Source organism: Mustela lutreola, chromosome 1, assembly GCF_030435805.1.
Source record: "Mustela lutreola isolate mMusLut2 chromosome 1, mMusLut2.pri, whole genome shotgun sequence".
NCBI classification, from domain to species: Eukaryota; Metazoa; Chordata; class Mammalia; order Carnivora; family Mustelidae; genus Mustela; species Mustela lutreola.
The window spans coordinates 90,408,044-90,435,582 of NC_081290.1; the positions used below are offsets into that span (position 1 = coordinate 90,408,044).

Sequence of the window (27,539 nt, forward strand, 5' to 3'; positions counted from 1 at the left end):
TCCTTCTAATAGCAATTATACTGGCTTGTAATAAAGGGATTTACACATGCAGGTATTTCCTATTAGAATTAAAACTTTTCCCCAGTGGTCACTACTTAAAAACAGAATGGTCTGGATTGTTTCCACACCACAGTTCTTCCCCACTCCCCTCCCTCATGATGTTTTCTTTGGTATAACTGTAAACTCACAGAAAAGTTGTAAATATAAAAATTTATGCCTCATGCAACCTTTACCTAGATTCACCTATAGATTCACCTAGATTCACCTAGATTACCTAGATTTACCAATTAGTAACATTTTTACTCCATTTTACTTTATCATTAGTTTTCTTTCTCTGTCTCTAGTAAGTGTATGTGTATATTTATTTTTGAGGGTCATACAAATGCCGTGGCCCTTTATCCTTAAACCTAAGTATTTCCTAAGAATAAAGATGTTCTCTTATATCACCAACATACAGTTATCATTCAGTAAACCTAACACCAGTATAATACTTGACTCTGCCATCTGTTGTCAGTAGACCTCAGTAATGCCTCCTTTCTAGTACGGGATCTACTCAAGGATCACGTATTTCACTTACTAGTTAGGTCAACTGCAGAGGAGGTTTTTTTGTTTGTTTGTCTGTTTGTTTTAAGATTTATTTATTTGACAGAGAGACACAGCAAGAGAGGGAACACAAGCAGGGGGAGTGGGAGAAGGAGAAGTAGGGATCCCATGGAGAAGGGAGTCCAATCTGGGGCTTGATCCCAGGACTCTGGGATCATGGCCTGAGCAGAAGGTAGATACTTAACGACTGAGCCACCCAAGAGCCCCATGCAGAGGAATTTTGAACAATCTTTTGTTCCAAGGAAAATCAGGGTTGAATTGAGCTCAGAGGGATGACACTTTTAAGGGAACACCCTATTTCTATCTAATTTCTTTATGCTATTAGGGGAAAAAAATCAAGCCAGTTGCCCTAGTTATTTGTGTGAAATTTGATTTCTGAAATTGTAGTGCAGTAGGTAAGACATTTACAAGATACTTTGGGTATCTTTAAATGGCATTTTTTTCCTGTTAGATAAGACTTCAGTTTGTCATCTCCATTATGCAATGTAGCCTAGTCAGTAAATTTATCCTTTAAGATATTTTTCAGATATTTTCAAAAAAATTCTATTTTTAAATATATTTAATTTCTATGCTAAGATGCCTCTATTTTGTTTATTATGAGCATATTTTCACTGGATCATAAAGCATTATTATAATAGCTGTTTTTGACTAACAGTCTGAACATCTAGATCATCTCAGGGTTGGTTTCAGCTCTTGAGAATTGATCACATTTTCCTGCTTCATATATTAAGTAAAACTTTGACTCAAAGGAAAAAAAGAAAGTAACATTTCTTTTAAATTATTTCAGAAAACAGTTTATTTTTCTGAAGTTATTTGTTTAGAAAGAGCTCTATCTACTGGAATTTATCTGTTTTGGAGAACCTACAACATCCTTGAAATTATTATTTTAACCACAGTGTGTTCCTTATGCCATGAAAATTATTATCTTGCAGACCAGATAAATTTAAGGAGTGATTGTTAGTATTTCAAAAGAGAGTTTTTCTTTTCCTTTTTTTTTTTTAAAGATTTTATTTATTTATTTGACAGAGGTCACAAGTAGGCAGAGAGACAGGCAGAGAGAGAGGGAGAAGCAGGCTCTTCACTGAGCAGGGAGCCTGATATGTGGCTCAATCCCAGGACCCTGAGATCATGACCTGAGCTGAAGGCAGAGGCTTTAAACCAATGAGCCACTCAGGCACCCACCCCTTCTTTACCATATTTTTTTTAATTTTTTATTTTTTATAAACATATATTTTTATCCCCAGGGGTACAGGTCTGTGAATCACCAGGTTTACACACTTCAAGTGGGTAGGAGAAGAATCAATGATACCATTTTTTTTTTTTTAATGTTAATGGGCTAAATGCCCCTGTCAAAAGACACAGGGTATCAGAATGGATAAAAAAACAAAACCCATCTATATGTTGCCTCCAAGAAACTCATTTTAAGCCCGAAGACACCTCCAGATAAAAGAAATGATACCATTTTTACTTCAAAAAGATTCCATGGGAGGGACGCCTGGGTGGCTCAGTAAGTTAAGCTTCTGCATTTGGCTCAGTCATGATCCCAAGGTCCTGGATGGAGTCCCACATCAGGTTCCCTGCTCACCACGGAGCCTGCTTCTCCCTCTACCTGCTCTGCCTGCCGCTACCCTTGCTTGTGCACTCTCTCTCTCTGATAAATAAATAAATACATATTTCATGGGAGAGTTTTTAAGTTGTATTGAAAGGCTTTCAGACACCATTAAAAAAAAATAGCAGAGCCATTACTTCTAACTAAATTTCAAGCTAAGACCCTGTCTTGAATCCTCTAGACAATTTAACATAGGATATCCTTGAATTTGGGTGCTCTGAGTCCTATGCTGAGTTCTGAACACTTTTTTTTTAAATAATCCCTGAAGCTCAAGTAGTTTGAAATTAATGAGCAATTTTGTTTATAAAAGTCCGATTTTCACAAAACCACAATGAGATACCACCTCACACCAGCTAAAGTTAACAAGTCAGGAAATGACAGATACTGGTGAGGATGTGGAGAAAGGGGAACCCTCCTACACTATTGGTGGGAATGCAAGCTGGTGCAACCTCTCTGGAAAACAGCATGGAGGTTCCTCAAAAAGTTGAAAATAGAGCTACCCTATGACCCAGCAATTGCACTAAAGATACAAACGTAGTGATCTGAAGGGGCAACATGCACCCAAATGTTTATAGAAGCAATGTCCACAATAGCCAAACTGTGGAAAGAACCTAGATGTCCATCAACAGATAAATGGATAAAGAAGAGGTGGTATATATATACAATGGAATACTATGCAGCCATCAAAAGAAATGAAATCTTGCCATTTGCGACAACATGGATAGAACTAGAGGGTATTATGCGAAATAAATCAATCAGAGAACTAGAGGGTATTAGCGAAATAAATCAATCAGAGAAAGACAACTATCATATGATCTCCTTGATATGAGGAAGTGGAGATGCAATGTAGGGTGTTTGGGGGGTAGGAAAAGAATAAATGAAACAAGATGGGATTGGGAGGGAGACAAACCATAAGAGACTCTTTTTTTTTTTTTTTTAAAGATTTTATTTATTTTACAGAGAGAGATCACAAGTAGGCAGAGAGGCAGGCAGAGAGAGAGGAGAAAGCAGGCTCCCCGCTGAGCAAAGAGCCCGATGTGGGACTTGATCCCAGGACCCCGAGATCATGACCTGAGCCGAAGGCAGTGGTTCAACCCACTGAGCCACCCAGGCGTCCCCCATAAGAGACTCTTAATCTCAAAAACAAACTGAGGGTGGCCAGGAGAAGGGGGGTAGGGAGAGGGTGGCAGGGTTATAGACATTGAGGAGGATATGTGCTATGGTGAGTGCTGTGAAATGTGTAAACTTGGCGATTCACAGACCTGTACCCCTGGGGCTAATAATACATTATATGTTTATAAAAATAAAAAATTTTTTTAAAAAGTCCAATTTTCAAACAACTTTTGAGGCATCTGTCATATCAAACAATTGCATTCAATTCAAAAGAAGAAAAATACAATGAAAGGACAAGTTTCTTTTAACTTTGTTTTTAATATTTTTTAAGGCCTGTGGGTGTCCACTTGTACTGTTTGTCTTCTTTATGCACTGTTTCTCAAAGGACAGAGGCCTCCTTGCCTAATAATTTTATAAAACCTGTATGCATAGTTGGTTACATATTGTCTTATTTTAAAATGTCTTTTGAAATTCAGATAGTTTTACAGGTATCACCTCAGATTCCTATCAATCCCTTTCAGGTGATTTTCTGTAAACTATTTTCCTAGTTGTATGAGGCAGTTTCTCAGTGTAAGGTAGAGCTATTATAAGTAACTACTCACTGTCAGAGTTGCGAATAGAATATAAACTTCTAAAATTTTCAGTCTCATTTCCTAGACTTGTTGGTTTTATTTGTCTCAACAGATTTCAACAATGGAAAGCTTAGTAACCATGATGGCTGGTACAGAGAAAGTAGTGACTAAATAGTAGTTTTTAAAAAAACGTCTTTCATAGCCAGTTCTTATTCTGATTTTGCTGATACTGATTATATAATTACAAAGAAAGAAAGCCATACGAAAAAAAAAAACATAACTCAGGAAGAGCTCCTCCTTTTTAAACTATCTTCCCCCTCCATTTTGGAAATAGCCATAGGAGCCGAGGGTCAGGCCATGTCCCCTTTTGGAATTCTCAGTTTTTCTCTTTCTTGTTTAAGCTCCTATATTTTGTGTGCCAAAAATCCTTGAAGGGAAATATATGTTTTACTGAAATGTTTCCTACTAGTTTCATATTATATAAAGAAACGAAAATATTATTATGGGTGTGTGCTCTACTTATGTTTTACTTTGTCATTACCTGAACAAGCATTGCCTTTAGAGTATGGATAATAATTTGGCAATAATAATTTGGTCACCTGCTTTAAATTTTTAAAAATTTATAGCAATCTTTCTTATTTCTTTTTTCCAGTCTGTAACTGTAACAGCAACAAATTCAGACACAGTGAATGACATTATCAACATGTCACTACGAATGCTAGGAATAACTGTAAGTTGCCTGCAAATTATTTTTAGTTTAAAAACCAACTTTGACTTTAGAGATTCATGCGTGTGCATGTGTTGTGTACCTCCCATTATAAAACAGCTGATTATTATAGATATCATAGTCCTATTTCGTCCTCCAAATTTAGAAATTGAAGGCAGCAAAGCTATATTATTAACCTATACGTGGTGCTATTCTTGCATTGCCATTTTTAATTTTCTGCAAATTCAAAGTCATAGAATAAAACTGGGCTATAATTTTAGAGTACTAATAACAACATGCAGTTTATTTTATTTATTTTATACATAGACAATAAAATATTTCTAAGTTTCTAAATATTTCCTCCTCTATTGGACTCTTCTTTCTGTGTCTTCATTTCGGATTCCTTCCCATCCCTATTTACCCTGGTTCTCACCCAAGGAGTCAATCCCAGTTTGATGAACCCTGAATTACATGTTTGGTTGTACATTTTGACATAAACACCACATGGCTAGAAGCTACCTCCTCTTGATGCGGTTCCTTGGGATGAGGTGGGTCACGCCCATTTTGAACTGGTAAGGAAGAAGACAAGTTCTGAATAAGACCATGAGAACATATCACTTTCATCTTGTTTTGGTTTTAACTACCTTTTCCTTTATGTTTTGATGGTACTGGTGTGAGTTGCTGGATTTTTTTTTTTTTTATGAAAGATATGGACATATTTGATGATGAGGTTTTCTGAGGAAAAAGAGAGGGAGAGTGATAATGGTTGGACAGAACTGAAGGGAGCATTTGTAAAGCACAACTTCTTATATAAAATCCTCTGTAGGGGTGCCTGGGTGGCTTAGTCATTAAGTATCTGCCTTTGGCTCAGGTCATAATCTCAGGGTCCTGGAATTGAGCCCCTCATTGGGCTCCCTCCTCAGTAGACAGCCTGCTTCTCCCCTTCCCTCTGCTACTACTCCTGCTTGTGCTCTCTCTCTCTCTTTTTTTCTCTCTCTGTCAAATAAATAAATAAAACCTTTAGAAAAATAAAATTTAAAAATCCTCTATAAATTTGAAAATGTCTTGCTATCATGACATGACATAATTACAAGATTCCTACTTAAATTCTATCTGACCCAATGGTGTAATTAAGCCCCTTAAAAACTCAGAGCAACCAGAATTTGGCATAAGAAATCAATTATTTCTGAACAAACAAAATTTAATAATACATCCAAAATAAAATTGTATTTATATGTACTGGGTAAAGCACATCTCTACATTGATTTCTAACCTGTATGATATATATACTCTAAATAAGAACTAAATCTTGGAAAGAGAGTGAGTGGTTTTAGGGATAAATTTGGGGAGATCAATTAATGATATATCTCATTTTATGGCATGTTTGTGATATTCCTTTGCACAAAATGATCAATCTCACTAGACAAAGAATTGCTGTTTTAATGAAGAACTGGGGTTGTTTGGCTTTATGTATACCTGATTTAAAAGGATTACAGAATAACATTTCCAAACCCTACCTACCTTATTAGCTCTCATTTCTTATTTGCAATACAATTTTGAGAAGATTTAGCTCTGTATCTGTGTCCGTACCTATGACCTTCCTTCATAAGGGCAAGGCCATGATTTTTAATCAGGAGTCAAGGACAAGCATAGTACCTATCACCAACAACTATTTCAAACATTTTTTGCTTTAGTCTCCTGGATGTCTCTTTAAAATAGTTCAGCAATCTTTATAATTTAGACTTGTTTGTTTCAAGTGGGATTTCCAGCATTACTAGGCAGTAATTCTGCTGGGGAGTAATTGTTTTCTGCTTCTGACATGTTGTCTAAGGTAGACTCCTTTTCCTTTCTCTCCCTGAAGTGGGGCTTACCGCCACCAGTGGCTAACTTCAGTCTACTATCTCCTGAAGGCCCCTTGGGCATTCATCTCCTTTTGCTCAGGGCTGCTGACCTATTGATGCCTTTCAAGTTACTTTGCTCAGAAATAGTCATAGCAGGGTATAGGTCTCTCTGGACAATATGCATGTCTGGGCAAGACATATGAAGGCAAAAGCTAACATACCCAAGGAGTCTAGAGACAGCAGAAGGCAGCACTCTGAGATAAGCCCTTTCCTCCTTAGTGAGGGGGCACAACTGTGATTTCTTATGCTATAGGCCACCTATACAGTGAGGAGCTGATTGTACTGTGGTCTCCTGGCCTTTGTAAAAAATGGCAAGAATGTGGGATGGTCTACTGGTGGCTGTAAGGGAATCAAGTGAACAAGTACTATAGCTACCTCCATGGACCAAACAGCATTTATACTGGTGCCAATTCTTTCTTTCTGGAAACACAGAAATGCTAAGGAAATGTGTTCTTCAAGTACTGTTAAAGATTTGTTATGATGCATAGTTCTTTTTGTCTCCAAGGGCTCTGAGAAAGACTACCAGCTGTGGGTGAGTTCTGGCAAGAAAGCGGCCCCACACCCACTCAGTGGTAAGTGTCAGGTAAACCTAAGATGGGATTGATTAGGTTCAAAATTGTAACCCTACATCTCAAAGTAATGCTTGTTCTGTCTTAAGCTTAAATACCCTTAAAAGTAAAAATCACATGCAGTATTCACTCACACATTTATTAAATAATTGCCAGGTACTTACTTCTTCCCAGACACTGATGACATCTCCTCATTCAGCAGCTTATGGCCTAGTTAGGGCTAGTAAATTTTTCTTTTCTACTACTTTTTACCCAACAAACAGAGCTGTCTTGAAAAATTTTTGTTTATTTATTATTTGCTTACTTATTTACCCACTTAGGAATGAAAACAAAAGGGATTGGAATTTCTTTTCCCATACATTCATTTTTCATATTCCAGTCTTGAATTCCAGTTCCTAACTACTAAATAGCCTCTATTTTGTGAAAATCCTCTAAAATCCAGTCATGGCTGTGAATCTAGGTATAGGTATCTATTTAACACCTGCCATGTGCCCAGAAGTCTTCTCAGCATCATAAAGAAAATGAGATAATCATGCTTAAACTTCTCAAGTCTTCACTGACTAAACTACCTGCACTTTGCTGTTTCTCAGGCTTTTTCCATCAGTCTTAAGTTTATTGATAAACCTTTTATACCTCTCCTAAGATAGTTATTAGCACAAGTTTTCTTAAAAAAAAAATAGATCTTTGGATTAGCAAAATTGTTCAGTGCTTACTAGAAATAAAAGGAATAAAAAACAAGAGAAAGAGGACAGGATATGTAACAGACCTTGAAGTAGTAACGTATGGTAAAGGCAACAATGATTTTTGCTAGAAATCTTATATCATTCCTTCTTATATGCAATTTTTTTTTATCTTTCTAATAATCCTGTGAGGTGGGATGTCTGGGTGGCTCAGTCAGTTAAGTGTCTGCCTTCGGCTTAGGCCATGATCCCAGAGTCCTGGGATCGAGTCCTGAGTCAGGACTCTCTGCTCAGCGGGCTTCCCCCTCTACCTGCCACTCCCTCTGCTTGTGTGTACTCTCTCTCTCTGACAAATAAATAGAGTCTTAAAAAGAAAATAATCCTTTGAGGGTATTACTCTTTTTAAAGTTATCTAAAGGATATTTTCCAATGATCTGGAAATCTAAACAACCAGTTTCTTTCTATGGAATGTATATTCCCACACTTAGAATACAGAGAGTCACCAAGCGCATAGCTGAGGACAAAGCCTACCCCCCATTTCATGTTCTGTATTAATGTTGACATCTTTGTAAAAGTCGGTCAACAATAAAAAGGAAAAAAATACTGAAATATATTTATTTTAATAAATTGCATTAATTTAGGTAAAACAATGTAGATGATAACTTTTCAGACTTTGAGCAGTTTCACACACAAAGGCATCTCTGAGGAATCTGGAGAGCCTGTCATTCATGCTGATCCATTAGCAGCATTCCACATGCATTCCATTTTAAAAAATGCTCTCAATTCTCAGTTGCAGATTATCTCCTGGTTATCTTGGTGACTTGGTTGTGTTGCTGTCATAGAAACTTCTTTTTCCTTAAAAAAGGGAAATCACTGTGATTCTTGTGAACAGAGCACTGACATTGCATCTCTGACAGATGAAAAAAAACAGCAAAAGCTCCCCAAGTTACATTCAATAATAAACAGAAATGACAGAAAGAGAACTTTCATTCTATTCTTAAAAAATGAAATCCATATCATATAGCACAGGGTCTTTGATAATTCTATGGAGAGGAAACAATGTAAAGCATCCAAGAACAAAACAAATCACTTGCCAGGCAATTCTCACTGACTGTGGTTGGGTGCAGTTTTCCACTCTGTAAACATCGCTTTGCCCTTTGCTTCTGGGTTCCCAATACTGTGCAGCCTTCCCTCTCATCATCGCCTGGCAGGACTCCTTTTGGAGGAAGGGCAGCCGGTGGGAGGGAAGCATAAAGCATAAAGTCTACCGATCCCACCACCCATGCATAGCTCTGGCTCTAGAACTGACAAAAGGAAATGGAAAAAAAAAATCTGTTCAACTGACATTGTGTGAGAGAGAATAGCACTTCTTAATATGAATGGTCCAATTATTTAAAAAATATTAAACTACCAATGCTTATTAATATATTTACTCTGATCCTTATAAGTTTGTGTGAGGGCAAGCATTTCAAAGGATGAATGTAAGGATTAGAGGGGTCAAGTAATTTCCCTAAGATGTACAGATCTTATTAGTTTCAAGGCAGAAATGAGAAGGCCTTAAATATTCTCAGATGGAAACACAGCAAAAGTCAGCACTGTGCAATGCCCTGAACAATCTATGTATTCCAAGCAAAGTAATATGCTTAAAATTTTTTTTTTCTCTTCTTAAAATCTTTCCCTTGGGCACCTGCTTTTTGCAGCGTGTCCCCAACAGGAGCAAATATGATGCTCACTCAGGAGGCACAGCCTTTTTTTATCCAGAAGCCCCAGAAGAATAACAGCATATACCAGTGTGATGCGTACACTCATGGTGAAGGTGGGTTTGATGACAGCCATCACCATCAACCTGAATCTCTATATATATTTTTTCCATTTAGGACATGAACATCCATCTACTACACTGCTGCCACAAACATCCGAGGACTCCACCTCTTCTTCCACCCTCCAGGAGTCCCTCCTGGAGCAGAAATTCACAAAGGTGCAAGACCAGTTCATCCTGAAGCCCAGACACCCAACCCAGAACCAGCAAGAGAGAGGTGAGTCCCCTCCCTTTCTTCAAGTGCCTTCTCTTGATTTGTGTCTCCACTCTTGACCACAAATTCATGACACAGAGCTGACTCTCTCTGTGGGGACTGGGGAGGAACAGTATAGGCAAAAACTCCAAACTATGCAGAGTCAAGCTTAGAGAAACCCAAAGGTCTGAAATCAAGACCCAACTCTCTTCTAGGAAGGTTGTTTTAATTCTTCTAGGTAGACCGTAACTCCTTTCTGTGTATCCCCAGAGCACTTTCTACGTGTAATTATGTGTGACTTAATAGAGCACAAGCTGTTTGTGGCCTGGAAACAGGTGTTCCCCATTCCAGGGTTTTGTCTAGTATCTCAGGCAATCACAGGGTGGGATCAAATGACTGCATGGCTTAGACACACCTGGAATGGAAGAACTCCAGTGGAGTAGAGAGTTATGGAACTGAATTTGTTTTATTCTGAGCTTAGGGTGAAGAGGTCTTGGGGTTCCAGTTAGAATTCAACTCTCAATTCTGCCCCCCACTTTCCATGTCTGCTTCAGACCCAGGTTAAGGCTGGAGCTAGACTGAATGTTTATGATCAGAGTGTTTTAATCATCCTTCTTGCTATCTTTTGTCCTACCATTCCAGTATTCCCATTGATAGTTCTTTCTCTAATGAAAATATGTTGTTAATCTAAGAAGAAATGGGGCCAAAAAAGAAAGTATTTTATTGCTATGATTGTTATTCTATAAGCACAAAGTTTAACAATTTTACTTTTTAATATTCATACCCTAATTTGAGCATTAGGAAACATTAACCTAAATCTTGCCAGTGCTGTTTAAGAAAGGATAGGTTTCTATAAAGTTAGAAACTTAGAATGATTATTTAATCATTCTTGTATTTGCGTGGCTATAGTGTATATTTTTATTAGTCACAGAGGCAACATGAACTCTGACAGCAAATAGCATACATTACAAAACATCTGGCTAAGTCTAAATATACCTTTGAGAAAGTATAGGGCTCTATGTCTACCTGCTTTCTGTATGTACTCCTAGAGTAGTTAGCTATACAGCTTTGTATCAAGGGATACAACATTCTTCTTAAGAGCATTCTTCTTATTAAAGTTGGATAATAAAATGTATTTGGGTAGTTTTAGAAATAATAAAACTAGGGTAAAAGTAGGGAACCCAGGTTGCATACAGCAACTCAATTTATGTATTAACTTGTATCTTAAGCAAATATGTACATTATGATGTACAGAAATTTCCTCCTGGATTTAAGAATGTATTTGCTTTCTTTCTTCTCTCCTTTTGAAATGGTAAGGGCATCAATTCCAGGGCAGGAAGAAAGAGCCTTAGTTAAGCAAAATGGTGGCAGTCTTTCATGATTGCCTACCTTCTAGAGGTTGCAAAATCAAATAGAAAATGGGAGTGATGTCTGCTTTGGGGGAGAAGCGATTAAGAGATTGAGTCTAGACTGCCTGAGGCCCTCTGAGCAAGGAAATTACTTTTATCAAGGCTGCCATGAACCATGTCTTGTGCTGAGTAGTACATTATATTTAATTAAATGAGTTGTAGGCAGCAGCATTTACGTTGAAGTTGAACAAACCAACGCTTAAAAATTTTTGAGTAATCTAACCAAGTAGCAGAATCAGGATGCTTCTGGTCTTGGGACTTGGTCTCTCCAGTCAAGCACCGTGAGTGTTGCCACCCATGTAAGTGGACACGATGATGCACTCATTACATCCTAGAAAAGCCTAGCAGTCAGGTGTTTAAGGATTTTTTGGTGAAATGTTGCTCATTTGTTTTATCCTTCTGCAGCTTGGCTCCTCTGTGGACCTTTAAAGAATTTAGTGACTTAAGCAGATTATGTAAGCAAATGTTAAGGTATCTTACAAGGAAAATATTCATAGTTGACCAATAGAAACTTTGAACTCAGCTTTTCGCTGCTGAGCCACCCAGGTGCCCCTGTTTTTTAGCTTTTAAAATCAGATCTGACACCTGATGAATCCACTGACCATACTTACTAATAGGAAGCAAACAACTACAAGTTGAATGCCTCATGATACAGCTCAATAGGCAGTAGATGGCACTGAAAGTATTGACCCTGAATCTGATCAAGTCTCTAGGCTTAACCATTACTTTGCAGGATCTGGGGAAGAACATGCTAACACCATAAGGATTCTATCAGCCATTATCAGATAATGGAGAATTCTACACAATGAGTGACTCAGTTTGCCCTCTTCTAGCCATTGCAATGAACATGCTGTAAAATGGCAATTGTGAAAATAAGGTTAAGCTAATTAAACTACTACTACTAATAATAATAATAATCATCATCTCACTTCTTCCTTAGACTCAGACCAGAAGAAAGATAAAAGGTATTCTTTCAGAAACTGGGCCTTTTGGCGGCGCCCCAGTACTTGCCACAACAACCAGTGCACAGCCCCACCTTCTGCAAAGCCTGGACAACTCTTTGGAGTTACCCTCACGGATGTGTGTGATAATGACAACTTGCCCTCTCCAATTCTGGTAGGTCTTCTACAGCCCTCTGGAGGAGGGGAAGCTCAGAGAGGTCAAGTGTTCTCATCCAAATCTATCCCCAAATGGAGAGGTCATTAGATAGCTCCTGGCTTTGGCTGAGAAGCTCTCTGTTATCTCAAAGAATAGAATCTGAGTTAGGTAATACAGAGTCATGAGGCAAATACAACAGGAAAAGACATTCTTGTCCATTCCACTTGTTTCTTGTTTCCACTAAGACCCACGTAGTCCTGTTCAGATCAGTCAAAATGGACACCATGTATGAGTCTCTGAGAGGCCACATCATCTTCACACTCTCCCCTTCATTGCCTTCCTGAACTCACATTAGTCTCAAGTTTCCTTCAGCTGAGTCTACTCAATCTAACAACTACAAATACCTCACACAAGCATAAAGACTCATCCTCTGGCAAATATGAATCCATTTAACCCTAACAGAATATGTCAAACAAAAGCCACAGTTTGGCCCGTGTTATCTCAAATTGGTGTATTAAATTGTCAGGGTTGACATTAATTGAGTGTCCAGTATCCCTGTGAGCACTGTACTCAATGTAGGGAATGTTCTGCTAGATAATGAAGAAATTTATCATGTTAGTTACATGCTTAGCTATCACCCCAGTCCTTGCATCACAGCAAATTTAGGGGGTAGCGAGGATTATCATCCCCCGCTTTTCACAAATGAATTAGAAAGGCCTCAGTACAGTATGTGTGTGCCCCAGGTCACACAATAGATAAGTAACAGATTTCAGATCCCTTGGATTACCTGACTCCGGTCCTTATCTTTCTGCACTGCAGGGAGAGGACATGAAGATAGAACAAAAGACAATGAAAGACTCATGAGAAGGGAATATAATCAGAGAAGAAGAAGAGAGCTTTTGAGCCTGATTTTTCAAAAAGGAAAGAAATAGAAGTAGTAGGAATGAAATACACAGTCACTTAAAGAGAAATAAACAAATGGGAAATGAGTATGGCAAAAGATTTCCATATTTAGGAAAGAGCATCTATATAAGGGAATAATGAGAAAAGAATGGTAAAAAGGGAACATGGTAGTTCCACAAAGGCCTTGAAGCAGAGAAGTTTGATTTAAAAGTGTAAATTCAATGAAAAGGAAAATCTGATTAAAATAAGTGTTTAAAATGTTTCAGTGTATGACTGTAAAATTGATTTTTGGGTAGAAAATATATAGACACACTGAAAAAAAATCTAAACTGACTTTAGTTCTTCCAGCTCTTAAACAGTGTACCTTCACATTCTCTTGCTCCTTCAAAAAGGAGGCAAGCTTGTGCTCTGTGGTTGTGGATATGAATTGTCATACACTTTTCTTTCCTTCCTACAGGATATGCTTTGCTTTATCAATCAACAAGGGCCACTCACTGAAGGCATCTTCAGAAAATCAGCCAATATGAAATCATGCAGAATCCTAAAGGAGAAACTAAATTCTGGGGACAAAGTGAACTTGGATGATGAATCAGTTCTTGTGGTAGCATCCGTCCTAAAGGTAGGGAAAGTTCTAGCATTATCCATACACAAGTAACTGAAACTATGATTGGTTTCCTTCATCATGACTGCCCAAGAACAATAATGGGCATAACAGATTAAGAACCTAACAAACTGAAAAACACTTGACAAAATCAAAATTTAAGGAAGCTACTTTAGGAGTTAAAAGCCCCATATGTTAGAAATACTTTCCGTTTTCACCACATACCGCCCTCCCTACCTTCACTCCTGAAGACTCCATGCAAAATACTAATACTAAAATGACTACTAGTAATGATAACAAATTTCTAAATATGCACTTACATGTACACAATGCTTATCAAAGCAAACATCCTTACCACCTTCCTAATGAAGGCAAAGTTTCCAAAAGAAATGGAAGAGAGAAAGAATTTAATTCATTCATCTTAGCACATATTAACAGTTCTGAACAAACCTAGGTTAATGTAGTAATACTACAATCTTAGAATCTCAGTCACATTCGGTCTCTCCTTATCCCCCATCAGTGCTGGAAGATATGATAAATAGCAATAGTCCAGAAATGACTTAGTTAACCACTATTACACTGGGGTCATAATAACATACACTAGTAATATACATATAGGCATCAAGAATGATGATGCACTAAGTATGTGAATAGCAAGATGAGTGTTACCCTCTTACAGAGTGCACACGTGGAATTGATTTTCTAGCAAGAGTTAGTGGATTCTTTCCTATTTCCATGTTATAAGCACAGACTAGGAAGAGGGCGACCACTTGTGGGTATAGTTCTTACACATTTCTAAAGTTTTCTCTTCTGAAAGTTAACTGTTCTTGATGGAGAATCAGACTCTGCAAACTTGGACTTGATAATATCATGTCAAACTAACTGGAGAATTGGCCTAAGCTAGAAATGAATATGTCATCAGGACCACATGAGTTTGCCATAGAATCTTGACTTTTAAACAGTTAAGAAAAGGAAGAATGAAGCAATTATGACAGTAGCTTTCTTCCAAGGAGCACATACACCCCATGTCAGAAGACCTAGTTCTTTCCTAATATGTGTGCAAGAGCACACCTATTTATGTTCTGTTTCAGAACTTTTCTTGCTAGAATTAAGAGCTAGTACTGTGTCTAAAACAAGCAAAATGAGTATGTGTATTTCTGTCCAAGAAACTAATAGGATTTAGGATTGTCTATAGCCAGACTCAGAGTTTGTGGTAGTTTGCAAAACACACACACACACACACACAAGCTCCAGATGATAGAAGGGATCTTTATCTTCATTTACACCACAGCCTGAGCTCTGCTTTTATGTTTCTAAGTTTTAGTTGGAGAAAATCCAAGCACCTGCTTCTGCATGTGCAAATCAATGGAGAGAGAGAGCCAAGCTCTGTGTGGGTCATCGTTTGGGTATCTGTGAAGGAAGTGAGGGGGCGACTGAACTTTTTAACTAAATATTTTCTCTGTAATATTACCAATCTATATTTTCTATTATATATATATATATATATTTTTTTATCTCCATAAGGATTTTCTTAGAAATATCCCAGGAAGTATATTTTTATCTGATCTCTATGACAAATGGCTTGGTGTTATTGATCAAGGGAATGAAGAGGAGAAAATAACTGCAGCCCAGAGGTAATGATACAACAGTTACTCTACTCTGGTCACATCTCAAAAATACAGCTAATAAACTATTGGGAAAATACTGGCTTAAATTTCACAGCTTTGTCCACTAAAATAATGATCCATGCCAAAGAGTTTCAATTCTTGACACCCATGGAGACCAGCTTCAAAATAGAGGCATTCCTTAGGGCTATTATTGTTCTTCTCCTGATTTTATTAATATGGAATCCTTGGCCATTTTATACCTTCTGGATGTATGAAACTGGTAGATGAAATCCATTGGTCTAAGGGAGATGCTAGAGCATCAACTGACAGGGTTATGACCTTAAGTTTGTCAAACATTTAATTAACCAGAGAAGTTTTTATCTGGTTTAGGAACTGAATTCAGTGAAATATTTTTGTATATACTCATGCCTGCAACTCTGCTACAGCAGACTGTGTACCAGATATACAAAGATATATCCTGTCCCCTGTCTTATGTATTTCCAACCTCCTAAGTGGAATAACTTGTCTTATTTAAAAGTGCATTTTTTTTTAACCTTAGACTTTTAGCCCAGCTGCCAAAAGCGAATGTTGTTCTTTTGCGATACCTTTTTGGAGTGTTATACAACATTCAGCAACAATCCTCATCCAATCAGATGACGGCTTATAATTTATCAGTGTGTATAGCTCCAAGCATCCTTTGTCCACCTAATTCCTGCAGCTTGGAATTGGAAGAAAATGTCATGAAAAAGGTAATGAGGGCTCTCATTTTTGTTCCCCGGTGGGGGGTGTAGAATCCCTGCTCTGAACCAGAAATGTGCAGTAGTAACTCTGATAGATCTGTTTTGTAAAATGCACATTTTCATTAGGCTCCACTGGAGTGTCAGAATTCTTTATCCTACTCTGGTGGGGTCTGCGAAGGGGTGTCTTTAGGCGGGAAACTCAAAGCAGTTGAGTCACTTCTTCCCCATCCGGGAAACTAAACACTTGACTAAACAGAGAGAAAAATCATGTGATACAATAGAAAAGAACCTGGGCTTTGGAGCTTGACAAGTCAAGGTTCAACTCTCAGCCTAATCCTTGAAGGACTTGTAATCTTGGGCAAAGCCCTGGTTTCCTCATTACACAATGGCAACAACATCCAGCTCCTCCGATCTACTGGCACATCCTAGGTGGCTTGGGCAGTATGAGCATCCATGGCTCATTGGCTCAACACATTGGCCTTCCTCTGTAAGTTGTGGCTCATTTAGAAAAATACCTGGCTACTATTTCACCTCTGCTACATCTAGTAAACTAGTAAAAGATTTGAGAACATCTTAATGGAACTGCAACATGCCTAATAAGATGACAGCTCTTCCCCAAGCCAGCATGTGGCAAAGCAATACACGAGAAAGGACTGAAGTTAGACAGACAGACATGTTTTTTTCTCCAACTGTGTGGGTTTTCCCTCACAAAAAAACCCACAAAAATCTCTGCTTTCCAATTTTAAGATACTTCTTCATTTAAGAAATGGATTTCATAAGTTTTTGTTTATACTTTATAAATTTTAATAAGATGTTATATGTCAGTTACAGCTCAATAAAACTGGAGACAAAATTTACAAACAAAAATAAGTAAAATTTAATAAAGTAGGTTACTTTGAAAATTATCCTAGTTTTATTTTATTTTATTTTATTTTATTTTAATATTTATTTATTTGAGAGAGAGAGAGAGAGAGAGAGATAGTGTGAGCAGGGCAGAGTGAGAGGGAGAATTCCAAGCAGATTCCGCACTGAGCTTGGAGCCCAGTGCTGGCTCCATGTGAGGCTCAATCTCACCACCATGAAATCATGACCTGAGACGAAATCAAGAGTCAGATGCTCAACTGACTGAGCCACCCAGGTGCCCCCAAAATTATTCCAGTTTTAATGACATAACCATTAATAACAAAATGTTTGCTATTTAAATAGGCTATAACTTATCTATAAATTATATATTATATATATTATATAACTTTGCCCCACTGATGAACAATATTTTAAAATCTGTACCCAAAGTATACTGGAAAGTATCATTCTTTCTAGATTATTTTTTAGAGAACTTTGATTTTTATATATTTTTATCATATTTTTATATATGAATTTTTCTTGGAAGTCTTTCACTTTTTTTGTTAGGTCCAAGTTCTATATACAAAATATGATTTGAAATTATGCCCTATGAAAAAAGCACCCCATTTTTTGTCTTTTTGTGTTACAGGTTTCTCTTGTAGAATTTCTCATTGAAAATTGCCTCAAGATATTTGGAGAAGATATCACTTCCCTCTTGGGAGAGAACTCAGTGAGCTGTGATAACAGCGAGAAGGCTGAAGGTACCGTGAATAATTTAATTGACTTTAGAGAAGCAGACAGCAAGGCTGACAGGGGTCATGGGAGATGCTTAGACTGCACTGTTCTGGAGCCCAGAGCATCCACAGGGCAATGATTTCCATCGGCTCCTTCTTCCAAAGACTGGCTTACAGGTCAAGGGAGGTTTGCCACCATTGTGAGACCAAAGAAAGGATGAGATGAGGTCTCTGACTTCAAGAAGTTTCTAGTGTAGATCATAACAGCATTAGGAGTCATGATGGTCTGATGCAGTGTTGGGGAATTTTTTTCTAACAAAATTTTAAATGGGTCCCATATACATATGTGTGTGTGTGTGTGTGTGTGTGTGTGTACACACACACACACACACACACATATATACATGAACGGATATATATGCACACATGCATATATATATGTGTGTGTGTGTGTATATATATGAATGATGTGCTCTGGTTGAAACCACGGTGAAGGGCTTTTATTCCCCCTCCCTCCTCTTTTTGCTCAGTGACTCTTGAGGCACCACAAGATTCCGGTGCTCTTTGAAATGGTTGAAAAGAACTGGCATCATTGAGAAAAAAGGATTTGACTTGAAGTCAAAGAACTTCTCCAGAGTGTAAACTCCTGTACCCCTATTGACCAGCTATATTGTCTTTGGCCAATTATTTTAGCTCAGTATCAGTTTATTCATCTCTAAAATGTGGATAAAAATAATGTCTAAATCTTAGAATTGTTGTAAAGATTAAATAAGATGATGAATGTAAAATAAATTTCTAAGAAAGCTATTAGTAGGACTAGGAGAAGTTTCCGTGACTAAAGCTAATAATATTTAAACCTAACTAATCACAGCTAACTGGCAGCAATCCATTTTATAAGCTAGAGTTTAGATTCAGAACCTGGAGATGTGTGTTATCAATCCCTCCATATTTTTAGTATTTCTTGGTTTTATGATATTTACCTCATTGCTTTGAGGAAATCTTTAGGAAAATACTTGTCATCAGGAATTAAGATGAGTATAGTGTCATGTCTGAGACTATGCTTATATAAGAGAACTGTTTGTTTTTCATTTCATCAGTGACAGAAGAACAACCTCTTGAATCCAAGCCAGTGAGAGTGATAGTGATTTACAAAAAGGCACAACTGCAGAATGATACCAAGACCCCATCTTGCATGGATCCACCCAACTACCTGTCTACAGTTACCTAAGTCACTGAAGACTCTAATCTCCATAATGACACTTGACACTTCCTTTTTATTTCCTATAAGAACTCTTTTTCCAATGAATGAAAAAACGAGCCCCTTCCAAAGTACCAGCTCATCCCATTTGAATTTTTCTTTTCCCTCATCCCATATATCCATATTGCGAAAATCTATCCATAAAATATCTCCTCTGTCTTCAATGCCTAGCATATCATATTACATATTTTAGTATTGTATTGTACCACATATTTTGATATTGATGTAATAAAAATCATTCCATAACTCAGTGGGTTAGACAACCATTTTATTTGCTTATGATTCATATCAAACCTTCAGTGGAGGTTCATCTGAGCAGTTCTGGTCTCAGCTGAGGTCACTTGTACCCTTGCAGTCAGCATGAAGCTCACCTAGAGCTAACTTATGTGTCTGTTGGTGCTCTCAACTGGTCTTCATGTCTTCAACAAGCTAGACTGACCTCCTTCATATGGTGGAAGAAGAGTTCTTAGAAACAGGAAAGGTTTTGCAAGAGTTAGTGTGGGAGAGGTTGCAAAGGACTATGCCAAAGATAGTGATTTACAAGACAAGGCATTCATTATTTATTGAGACCACACATGGTAATCCAAACTTAAGGCACCACCAATACTATACATATTCTTTTATTCATCAGCTTTTAATCTTCAGTTCTGCACACCAGCAATTCCTAAAAGGCATTCCAAGTGTGGTAGGAAACATCTTTGAAATAATAACTGATTTTTTACAGCAGGTATTCCTTGCCCCTCTCCTTCTCCCTGTCTTAAGCTTTCTTAAGAGACAACTAAATCACTTCCTCGGGGAATAGAAGCTATAGGAGAATAAGAGGGAAAGGGAGCTCTTTGTTGTTTATGAGTTTTAAAAATTTAGTTTTCTAGGAAACAAAAATGATTCATGGCATAGAGTAGAAGATTTAGGTGGAAATCTCATGGGAAAAGCCCCAAACCATTAGGTACAAGGGACATCTGCACCATTTGCTGGATAGAAATCAAAAGAAAGCAATAAAGTCCTCACAGAATAGCTAACTGACACATCTAAGAAAGATGGGGGCCCTGTGGATCCACACACTGTTTCTTATACCTCAGCATGGAACAGATCAGTAAGTAAAAGTATGCTCATCAATCCCAGAATAGTATGGAAAAAAAATAAAGAGAGCCCCTGGGTTTGAAAGACATGTTTCAGCAACAGTAGTACTGACCAGTTCCCCAGGACCAGAGAGCAGTAGGACGTCTCAGCAGATGCTAGTATACATCAATGACACAGAGCACCAGATAAGTGCCACCTCACCATTTCACAGCTTCCTAACTCCATGGTACTAGAAGACTCCAGAACATAGACACACTCGTGGGGGAAATTAAGAGATCCTGAATTTCTACCAATCTGAGAACAGAGAAACTAAACATCAAGTGAATTATTGAAAAATACTGAACTGGACATTTCTTAAATATATCAATGTATAGACTGAGATTGGTATCAATACATATAGAATATATGACCCATGCATGGTTTTCCTAGAAAACATTCCCTGGACAAATAGGTTTGGGAAATTCTGCATTTTCCTTCTGGAAGTCAAATGTCTCAGTTTTTTCCACATTACTTAACCCTTTTGGAGTAACCCCATTAATTAATGGATCCTGGGAACATACACTAATAAACATTGCTCTAGATTAATTTATTCTTAAATTAAGAATTAAGTCACAGATTTTACCATTTCACTCACCTGCTAAGAAGCCATCAATGGATTTCAATAGATCTTTGGATTTTTTTCTTTTTTTCAGGAGAAAATGTCCTTTTTAAGAACCTCCACAATGCAACCTGCACTAGTAATCAATTTTGTCCACCTCTTTCCCAGTGTAGGTCCTTTGCTTTAGCTAGGTCAGACACCTCACTCATCCCTGAACAAGTCACATGTACTTTTCTAACTATAATTCTCACCTCTCCTTGGTCTCTACATTTCCACACACTAATGAGGTAACCATTGGGGTTTTCCACTCCCAGAAATTTCACAAAGCCTTTCTGATTTCAAATTAACTGCTCTTTACATGAGCACTTGACCCTACTAGACATTGGCTCATATGTTGCTTTGCACTATCAGGAATTAAGCCAGTGTGTTCACATCCAAATTCCTGTAGTAAACGACTATATCTTATATTCGTTTTATATTACTTTTTAATGCCTGGCTAAATGTCTACTCAAAAAAATGTGTGAATGAATATGTTCAATTTTCAAAGTGTATAGATTTTATATAGATTGGTAGCAACTGCAAGTTTTAAAACTGAAGAGGTAGAACACAACACATATAAAATTCAGTGGGTGCAATACATCAGTTTGACTAATTTTTTTAGGTATGACTTCACAGCCTTATTCACAAGTTCTGGGATATACTATTTTTATTCATTATGCAAAAAATGTGATATCAGTGTGATGTATTTGGGAATAACTGCATTTTGTATGAAATTTCTTTTAAATAACAATCCAGAATAAAAGGGGAAACAAACAAAAAAACATGGCTGGGCCCATTTCCAATCAAGAAATGGGCAGAAGACATGAACAGACATTTCTGCAAAGAAGACATCCAGATGGCCAACAGACACATGAAAAAGTGCTCCATATCACTTGGCATCAGGGAAATACAAATCAAAACCACAATGAGATATCACCTCACACCAGTCAGAATGGCTAAAATCAACAAGTCAGGAAATGACAGATGCTGGCGAGGATGCGGAGAAAGGGGAACCCTCCTACACTGTTGGTGGGAATGCAAGCTGGTGCAGCCACTCTGGAAAACAGCATGGAGGTTCCTCAAAATGTTGAAAATAGAACTGCCCTATGACCCAGCAATTGCACTATTGGGTATTTACCCTAAAGATACAAATGTAGTGATCCAAAGGGACACATGCACCCGAATGTTTATAGCAGCAATGTCCACAATAGCCAAACTATGGAAAGAACCTAGATGTCCATCAACAGATGAATGGATCAAGAAGATGTGGTATATATACACAATGGAATACTATGCAGCCATCAAAAGAAATGAAATCTTGCCATTTGCAACAACATGGATGGAACTAGAGCGTATCATGCTTAGCGAAATAAGTCAAGCAGAGAAAGACAACTATCATATGATCTCCCTGATATGAGGAAGTGGTGATGCAACATGGAGGCTTAAGTGGGTAGAAGAATAAATGAAACAAGATGGGATTGGGAGGGAGACAAACCATAAGTGACTCTTAATCTCACAAAACAAACTGAGGGTTGCCGGGGGGAGGGGGTTGGGGAGAAGGGGGTGGGATTATGGACATTGGGGAGGGTATGTGATTTGGTGAGTGCTGTGAAGTGTGTAAACCTGGTGATTCACAGACCTGGGGATAAAAATATATGTATATAAAAAATATATGTTTATAAAAAATAAAAAATTAAAAAAAAAAAAAAAAAAAAAAAAAACATGGCTGGGCATGTGAGTTTTTAAGCCAAGGAAGATATACTAAAAAAAAAATTTTTTTTTTTTAAAGAAGAGGAGATAGAAATACCTGGAGGTAAGGATAAGCTGAAATTGAACTAATTTGTCAATGGCAACTCACAGAAGAGATTCCTGACATAGGAAAATAGTTAATCAATGTTAGTACTTCCGTCAGGAGACTCAAGCATAATATCTCTTTGAGAAGAGCAATTTATTTCTTAATTTTGAGGAAAAGATCCTGGGAATTCTGATAAACTGTAGAGGACTTAATTGCCTAATCTAGAATGAATAAAAGGCAATTAGAAATTTGATATTGGCCTTTACTATACCTGGGAGTAAGATGTGTGTAATCATCAGTCAGTCTGCATTTAGTGATGCAGTTAAGGTTAAACATCTCCAAAAGTAAAATAAAGCTACTTAGAATGACTCTCTTATTTTTTTCCAGGAAGAAAGCTACTCTTAGGATTAATTACTATGATGAATTAAGTGGAATATATATATATATATATATATATATATATATATATATATATATATATATTTAATTCTACAAAATGTTTATTCTACAAAAGCAACATGTAAGAATTTGGTGAATGGAACATATATTAGTACAGGAAGCCACCTTTTTTCAGAGACCACTGAACAATACCTTTTATATTTTTCTGTAATTCTTTCCACACTAGTCAAATGGGCCAGTAAATACTCTGAAGATTTTATAGTGGATGGTGACTTTATTTTCCAGTTTTGTTTTGTTTTACTTACCCATAGCATAATTGGCGCCAAGAAAAAATTGGTTTCCTTATGGTCCTGGGCCTAAATGTCAGTATTAATTTAGTTGGCTTAATCTTTTAAAGAATGGTATCATTCCTTTGTCAAATAAAGAAGCAACTAGAAAACCAAATTGTCAAAGTTATAGTTTCCTAAAATGGAAAAAGAGAAACTGCTTTGTAGAAATGGGAGTTTTTCCAAAATGTAAAATTATAAAACTAGTTGGGAAAGAAAAAACAAAACAAAACAACACCATCTTCAGGGTAATGATTACTTCAGTGGAAGGAAAAGAATGAGTGGAATTGAGGAGGGGCAACCTGGCTGGCTCAGTCAGTTAAGCAGCTGCCTTTGGCTCAGGTCATGATCCCAAGGTCCTGGGATCCAGCCCCATTTCATGTTCCCTGCTCAGCAGAAAGCTTATACTTCTCCCCCTCCCTCTGCCTTCTACTCTGCATACTAGTGCTCTGTCAAATAAATAATTTTTTTTTTTATATGGGATTGAGGAAAGGGGAAAAAAAGAAACTCCAAGCACACATATATTAATTTCTTGAATGATTAAAAAATACAAAAGGTTGATATCCAGGATCTATAATGAACTCCTCAAACTCAACACACATGAAACAGGCAAACATATCAAAAAAATGGGCAGAAGATATGAACAGACACTTCTCCAATCAAGACATACAAATGGCTATCAGACACATGAAAAAATGTTCATCATCATTAGCCCTCAGGGAGATTCAAATTAAAACCACATTGAGATATCACCTTATACCAGTTAGAATGGCCAAAATTAACAAAACAGGAAACAACATGTGTTGGAGGGGATGTGGAGAAAGGGGAACCCTCTTACACTGTTGGCGGGAATGCAAGTTGGTACAGCCTCTTTGGAGAACAGTGTGGAGATTCCTCAAGAAATTAAAAATAGAACTTCCCTATGACCCTGCAATTGCACTCCTGGGTATTTACCCCAAAGATACAGATGTCGTGAAAAGAAGGGCCATCTGTACCCCAATTTTTATAGCAGCAATGGCCACGGTCGCCAAACTATGGAAAGAACCAAGATGCCCTTCAATGGATGAATGGATAAGGAAGATGTGGTCCATATACACTATGGAGTATTATGCCTCCATCAGAAAGGACGAATATCCAACTTTTGTAGCAACATGGAGGGGACTCGAAGAGATTATGCTGAGTGAAATAAGTCAAGCAGAGAGAGTCAATTATCATATGGTTTCACTTATTTGTGGAGCATAACAAATATCATGGAGAACAAGGGGTGTTAGAGAGGAGAAGGGAGTTGGGGTAAATTGGAAGGGGAGGTGAATCATGAGAGACTATGGACTCTGAAAAACAATCTGAGGGGTTTGAAGTGGCAGGGGGGTGGGAGGTTCGGGTACCAGGTGGTGGGTACTATAGAGGGCACAGAGTGCATGGAGCACTGGGTGTGGTGAAAAAATAATGAATACTGTTTTTCTGAAAATAAATTAATTTAATAAAAAAAATGCTAACATTTCACCATATGCTTCACACTTTTTAAGAAAATGTTACGGGTAACTTTATTACAGAAATATCCACAACATACCCATATGCGCGCGCACACACACACACACACACACACACATGATTTGTACATATAAACATACAAAACATTGTTAAAGGAATAAGCAAATAAACTACAAAAATTTTTATAGTTCAGCAATTTTTTCTTTTTACAGGATGTTTTGTGATTCCTCTGTATTGATAACCCGGTTTGCTCTGTCTAGTATTCCATCCTGTGATAATACATTTATGTGTGTACACATCTATCTTGATCAAGCTTTCTAGAGGCTTGCCTGATTTATTAGCTTTCAAAGAAATAGATTTTAAAAATCATCTCCATTCATGTTTTTTCCTAGGTTTTTAATTTGTGTTTTGTTTTTATACTTCTTTTGCTTCAACTTTCTATTAGACTTCTTCATCTAGCTTCTGGATTAAGTACCAGCTCATTTACTTGTAGTAAATATATTTAAGACTATTCATAACTCCTAAGTACTGCTTTAGCTATAGCTCACAAATTTTTCATGTTTTAGTTTGCTGATAAAACCATTTACAGTTTATGATTTTCCTTGTAAATTATTTTTAACCTATTTATTGTTTAAGCTTTTGTTTTTTTCAGATTTTCTAACCTGTAGGATTTTAATTACTAGTTGTAGTACTTAATTCCTAATTAAATTGCATAGCAATCAGATAATAGGGTTTGAATAACTATGACTCCTTGTGACTGAGAGTGTACAGTTAATTTTATAAATATCTAACATGTTGCATGCATGCTTTAGGAGAATGTGTATCCTCTGTTGTGTTGACCTTTGAGTGCAGGGATATGTAAAGTCACAATTCTGTCACATGTGTTACTCGAATTCTCTCTATATTCTCCAAATATGTAGTTTCTGAGAGAGGTGTTAAATTTTGCCATTATGCTTTACATGAGCTTTTCAATTTTATTTTGTAATTCTGCATTTTTGTAGATGAGGGCTTTTGGTGTTTTACAGTTTATGTCTATATTATTAGGTATATACAAACTTATAGTCTCTATAGCTTTGTCATGAAGTCTAGCTTATTTGCTTTACATTAATGCTTTGACTTCATATTCCATTCTGACAAATACTGTTCGCCAACTCTTTTTTGGTTCATATATGCTTAGTATATTTCTTTTTTTTCCTTTTTGTATTTTCTGTTTTGGGGTGTGTATGTGCATATGTGTATAATAGTGTCCCTTATAAGCAGTGTATAAATGATTTTTTTATATCAACACTGATAGTTTCTGATTTTTAATGGAGTGATTTAATCTATCCACACTTACTGTTATTACAATGCACTTCAAGTTATGCTGACCACCTTATTTTATACTTTTAATTCATCAAAGATTTCTCCTGGTTTCTTTTTTCTCCCTTTACTAATTATTGTTGGATCAATAAATTATAGTTTATTATTTTCCCTATAATTTTTATTAATATGTTTTAAAATTTCTCAGCTATCATGTCTTTGACTACTTTGTTCCAATATTCTTCTATTATCTTTTACTAGAATCCACTAAAATTTTACAAACAATTATTCTCAAAGAACACCCCATATAAACAACTCTTTCAAGTTTTTCTCTTTATACTGCATTTTTGGGTAATTTAATCCAATTCTGGGTAAAATTCGCAGTTGTTTCTTCCAGTTTATTTAATTCTAGAGTTTATTCTAGAGTTTATTCTCTTAGTTTCATGTCGTTTTTTTTTTTTTTTTTTAAATGCCTATATGTTTTCTGGGATTACTAATCAGATCTTTTTCCTATTCATATAATTTTATATTTTTTCAACAAAGATCATTTCAGGGGTGCCTGGGTAACTTAGTAGGCTGAGCATATGATTCCTAATTTCAGCTCAGGTCATGATCTCAGGATCCTGACATGCAGCCGGAGTGGGGCTCCCCACTGAGTGGGGTGTTTGCTTGAGATTCTCTCCTCTCCCTCTGCCCCTCCCCACACTCTCTCTCACTCATGGGCTCTCTCTCTCTCTCAAATAAATAATTTTTTTTAAGATCATTTCATTCATTTCCCTCTCTGATTTTGGTACCAAGAAGTAGGATGCTGTTGTGACAAGTAACTAAAATTGTCAAGGCAGCTTTAGAACTGGGTAAGGAGTAGAGGCTGGAGGAATTTTGAGGGGCATGCTAGGAAAAGCCCACTTTGCTGTGAAGGGACTATTGGTAGAAATAATAGATGTTGAAGGCGATTCTGTAAGTGTTCAGAAATAAAAGCAAGAGCTTCAGTGATAGATTCTATCTTCTTAGAGAATAAATAATCAGAAACAGAATGTTAGAAATATGGATTTTGAAGATCTTTCTGGTGAGATCTCAGATGGAAATGACGAACATGTTACTGGAAACCGTAAGAAAGGAGATCTTTGTTATATAATGGCAAAGAACTTCACTTAACTAGTACTCTAGTGTTTTGCTGAAGGTCAAACTCTCAAGCAATACGATTGGGTATTTACCTGAGGAGATTTCTCAGGAAAGTTTTAAAGGAGCTTGTTTCCTCCTGATTGCAATGCAATGCAAGAAGAAGAGAAGTAAAATGCAAGAAGAGAGAAATGAGTTGAAGAAGATATTAAGCAAAAAGAAATCAGGTCTTCAAGATATGGAAAAGTCTCAGATTTTCCAAAATCAGCTTGTCATTTCTGCTCTAGCACTTGTGCTCATGCTGTTGCCACCACTAGATGGTTCCCTCCTTGTCCTCTTCTTCCAAATCCAACCTATAGAGTGTCATCTTTCCCACCAAGTCTGTCTTGATTTGCTCCGTCATGTTGGCATTTTCTCTTGGGAATTTCTATAGCT

At 37.0% G+C, this 27,539-nt stretch overlaps 1 protein-coding gene across 1 annotated transcript in view; it reads left to right on the forward strand.

Annotated features, from left to right (window-relative positions):
• Positions 1 to 19,188, forward strand: part of LOC131819541 (rho GTPase-activating protein 20-like) — a 30,315-nt gene extending 11,127 nt beyond the window's left edge. Inside the window, exons 6-14 of the mRNA XM_059154727.1 lie at positions 4,550 to 4,627; positions 7,010 to 7,076; positions 9,631 to 9,789; positions 12,115 to 12,290; positions 13,633 to 13,794; positions 15,301 to 15,410; positions 15,943 to 16,132; positions 17,616 to 17,727; positions 18,798 to 19,188. Of these exons, the coding sequence (XP_059010710.1) occupies positions 4,550 to 4,627; positions 7,010 to 7,076; positions 9,631 to 9,789; positions 12,115 to 12,290; positions 13,633 to 13,794; positions 15,301 to 15,410; positions 15,943 to 16,132; positions 17,616 to 17,727; positions 18,798 to 18,928 (1,185 nt within the window). The 3' untranslated portion in view covers positions 18,929 to 19,188. The remainder of the gene's footprint in view (positions 1 to 4,549; positions 4,628 to 7,009; positions 7,077 to 9,630; positions 9,790 to 12,114; positions 12,291 to 13,632; positions 13,795 to 15,300; positions 15,411 to 15,942; positions 16,133 to 17,615; positions 17,728 to 18,797) is intronic.
• Positions 19,189 to 27,539: the final 8,351 nt, after the last annotated feature.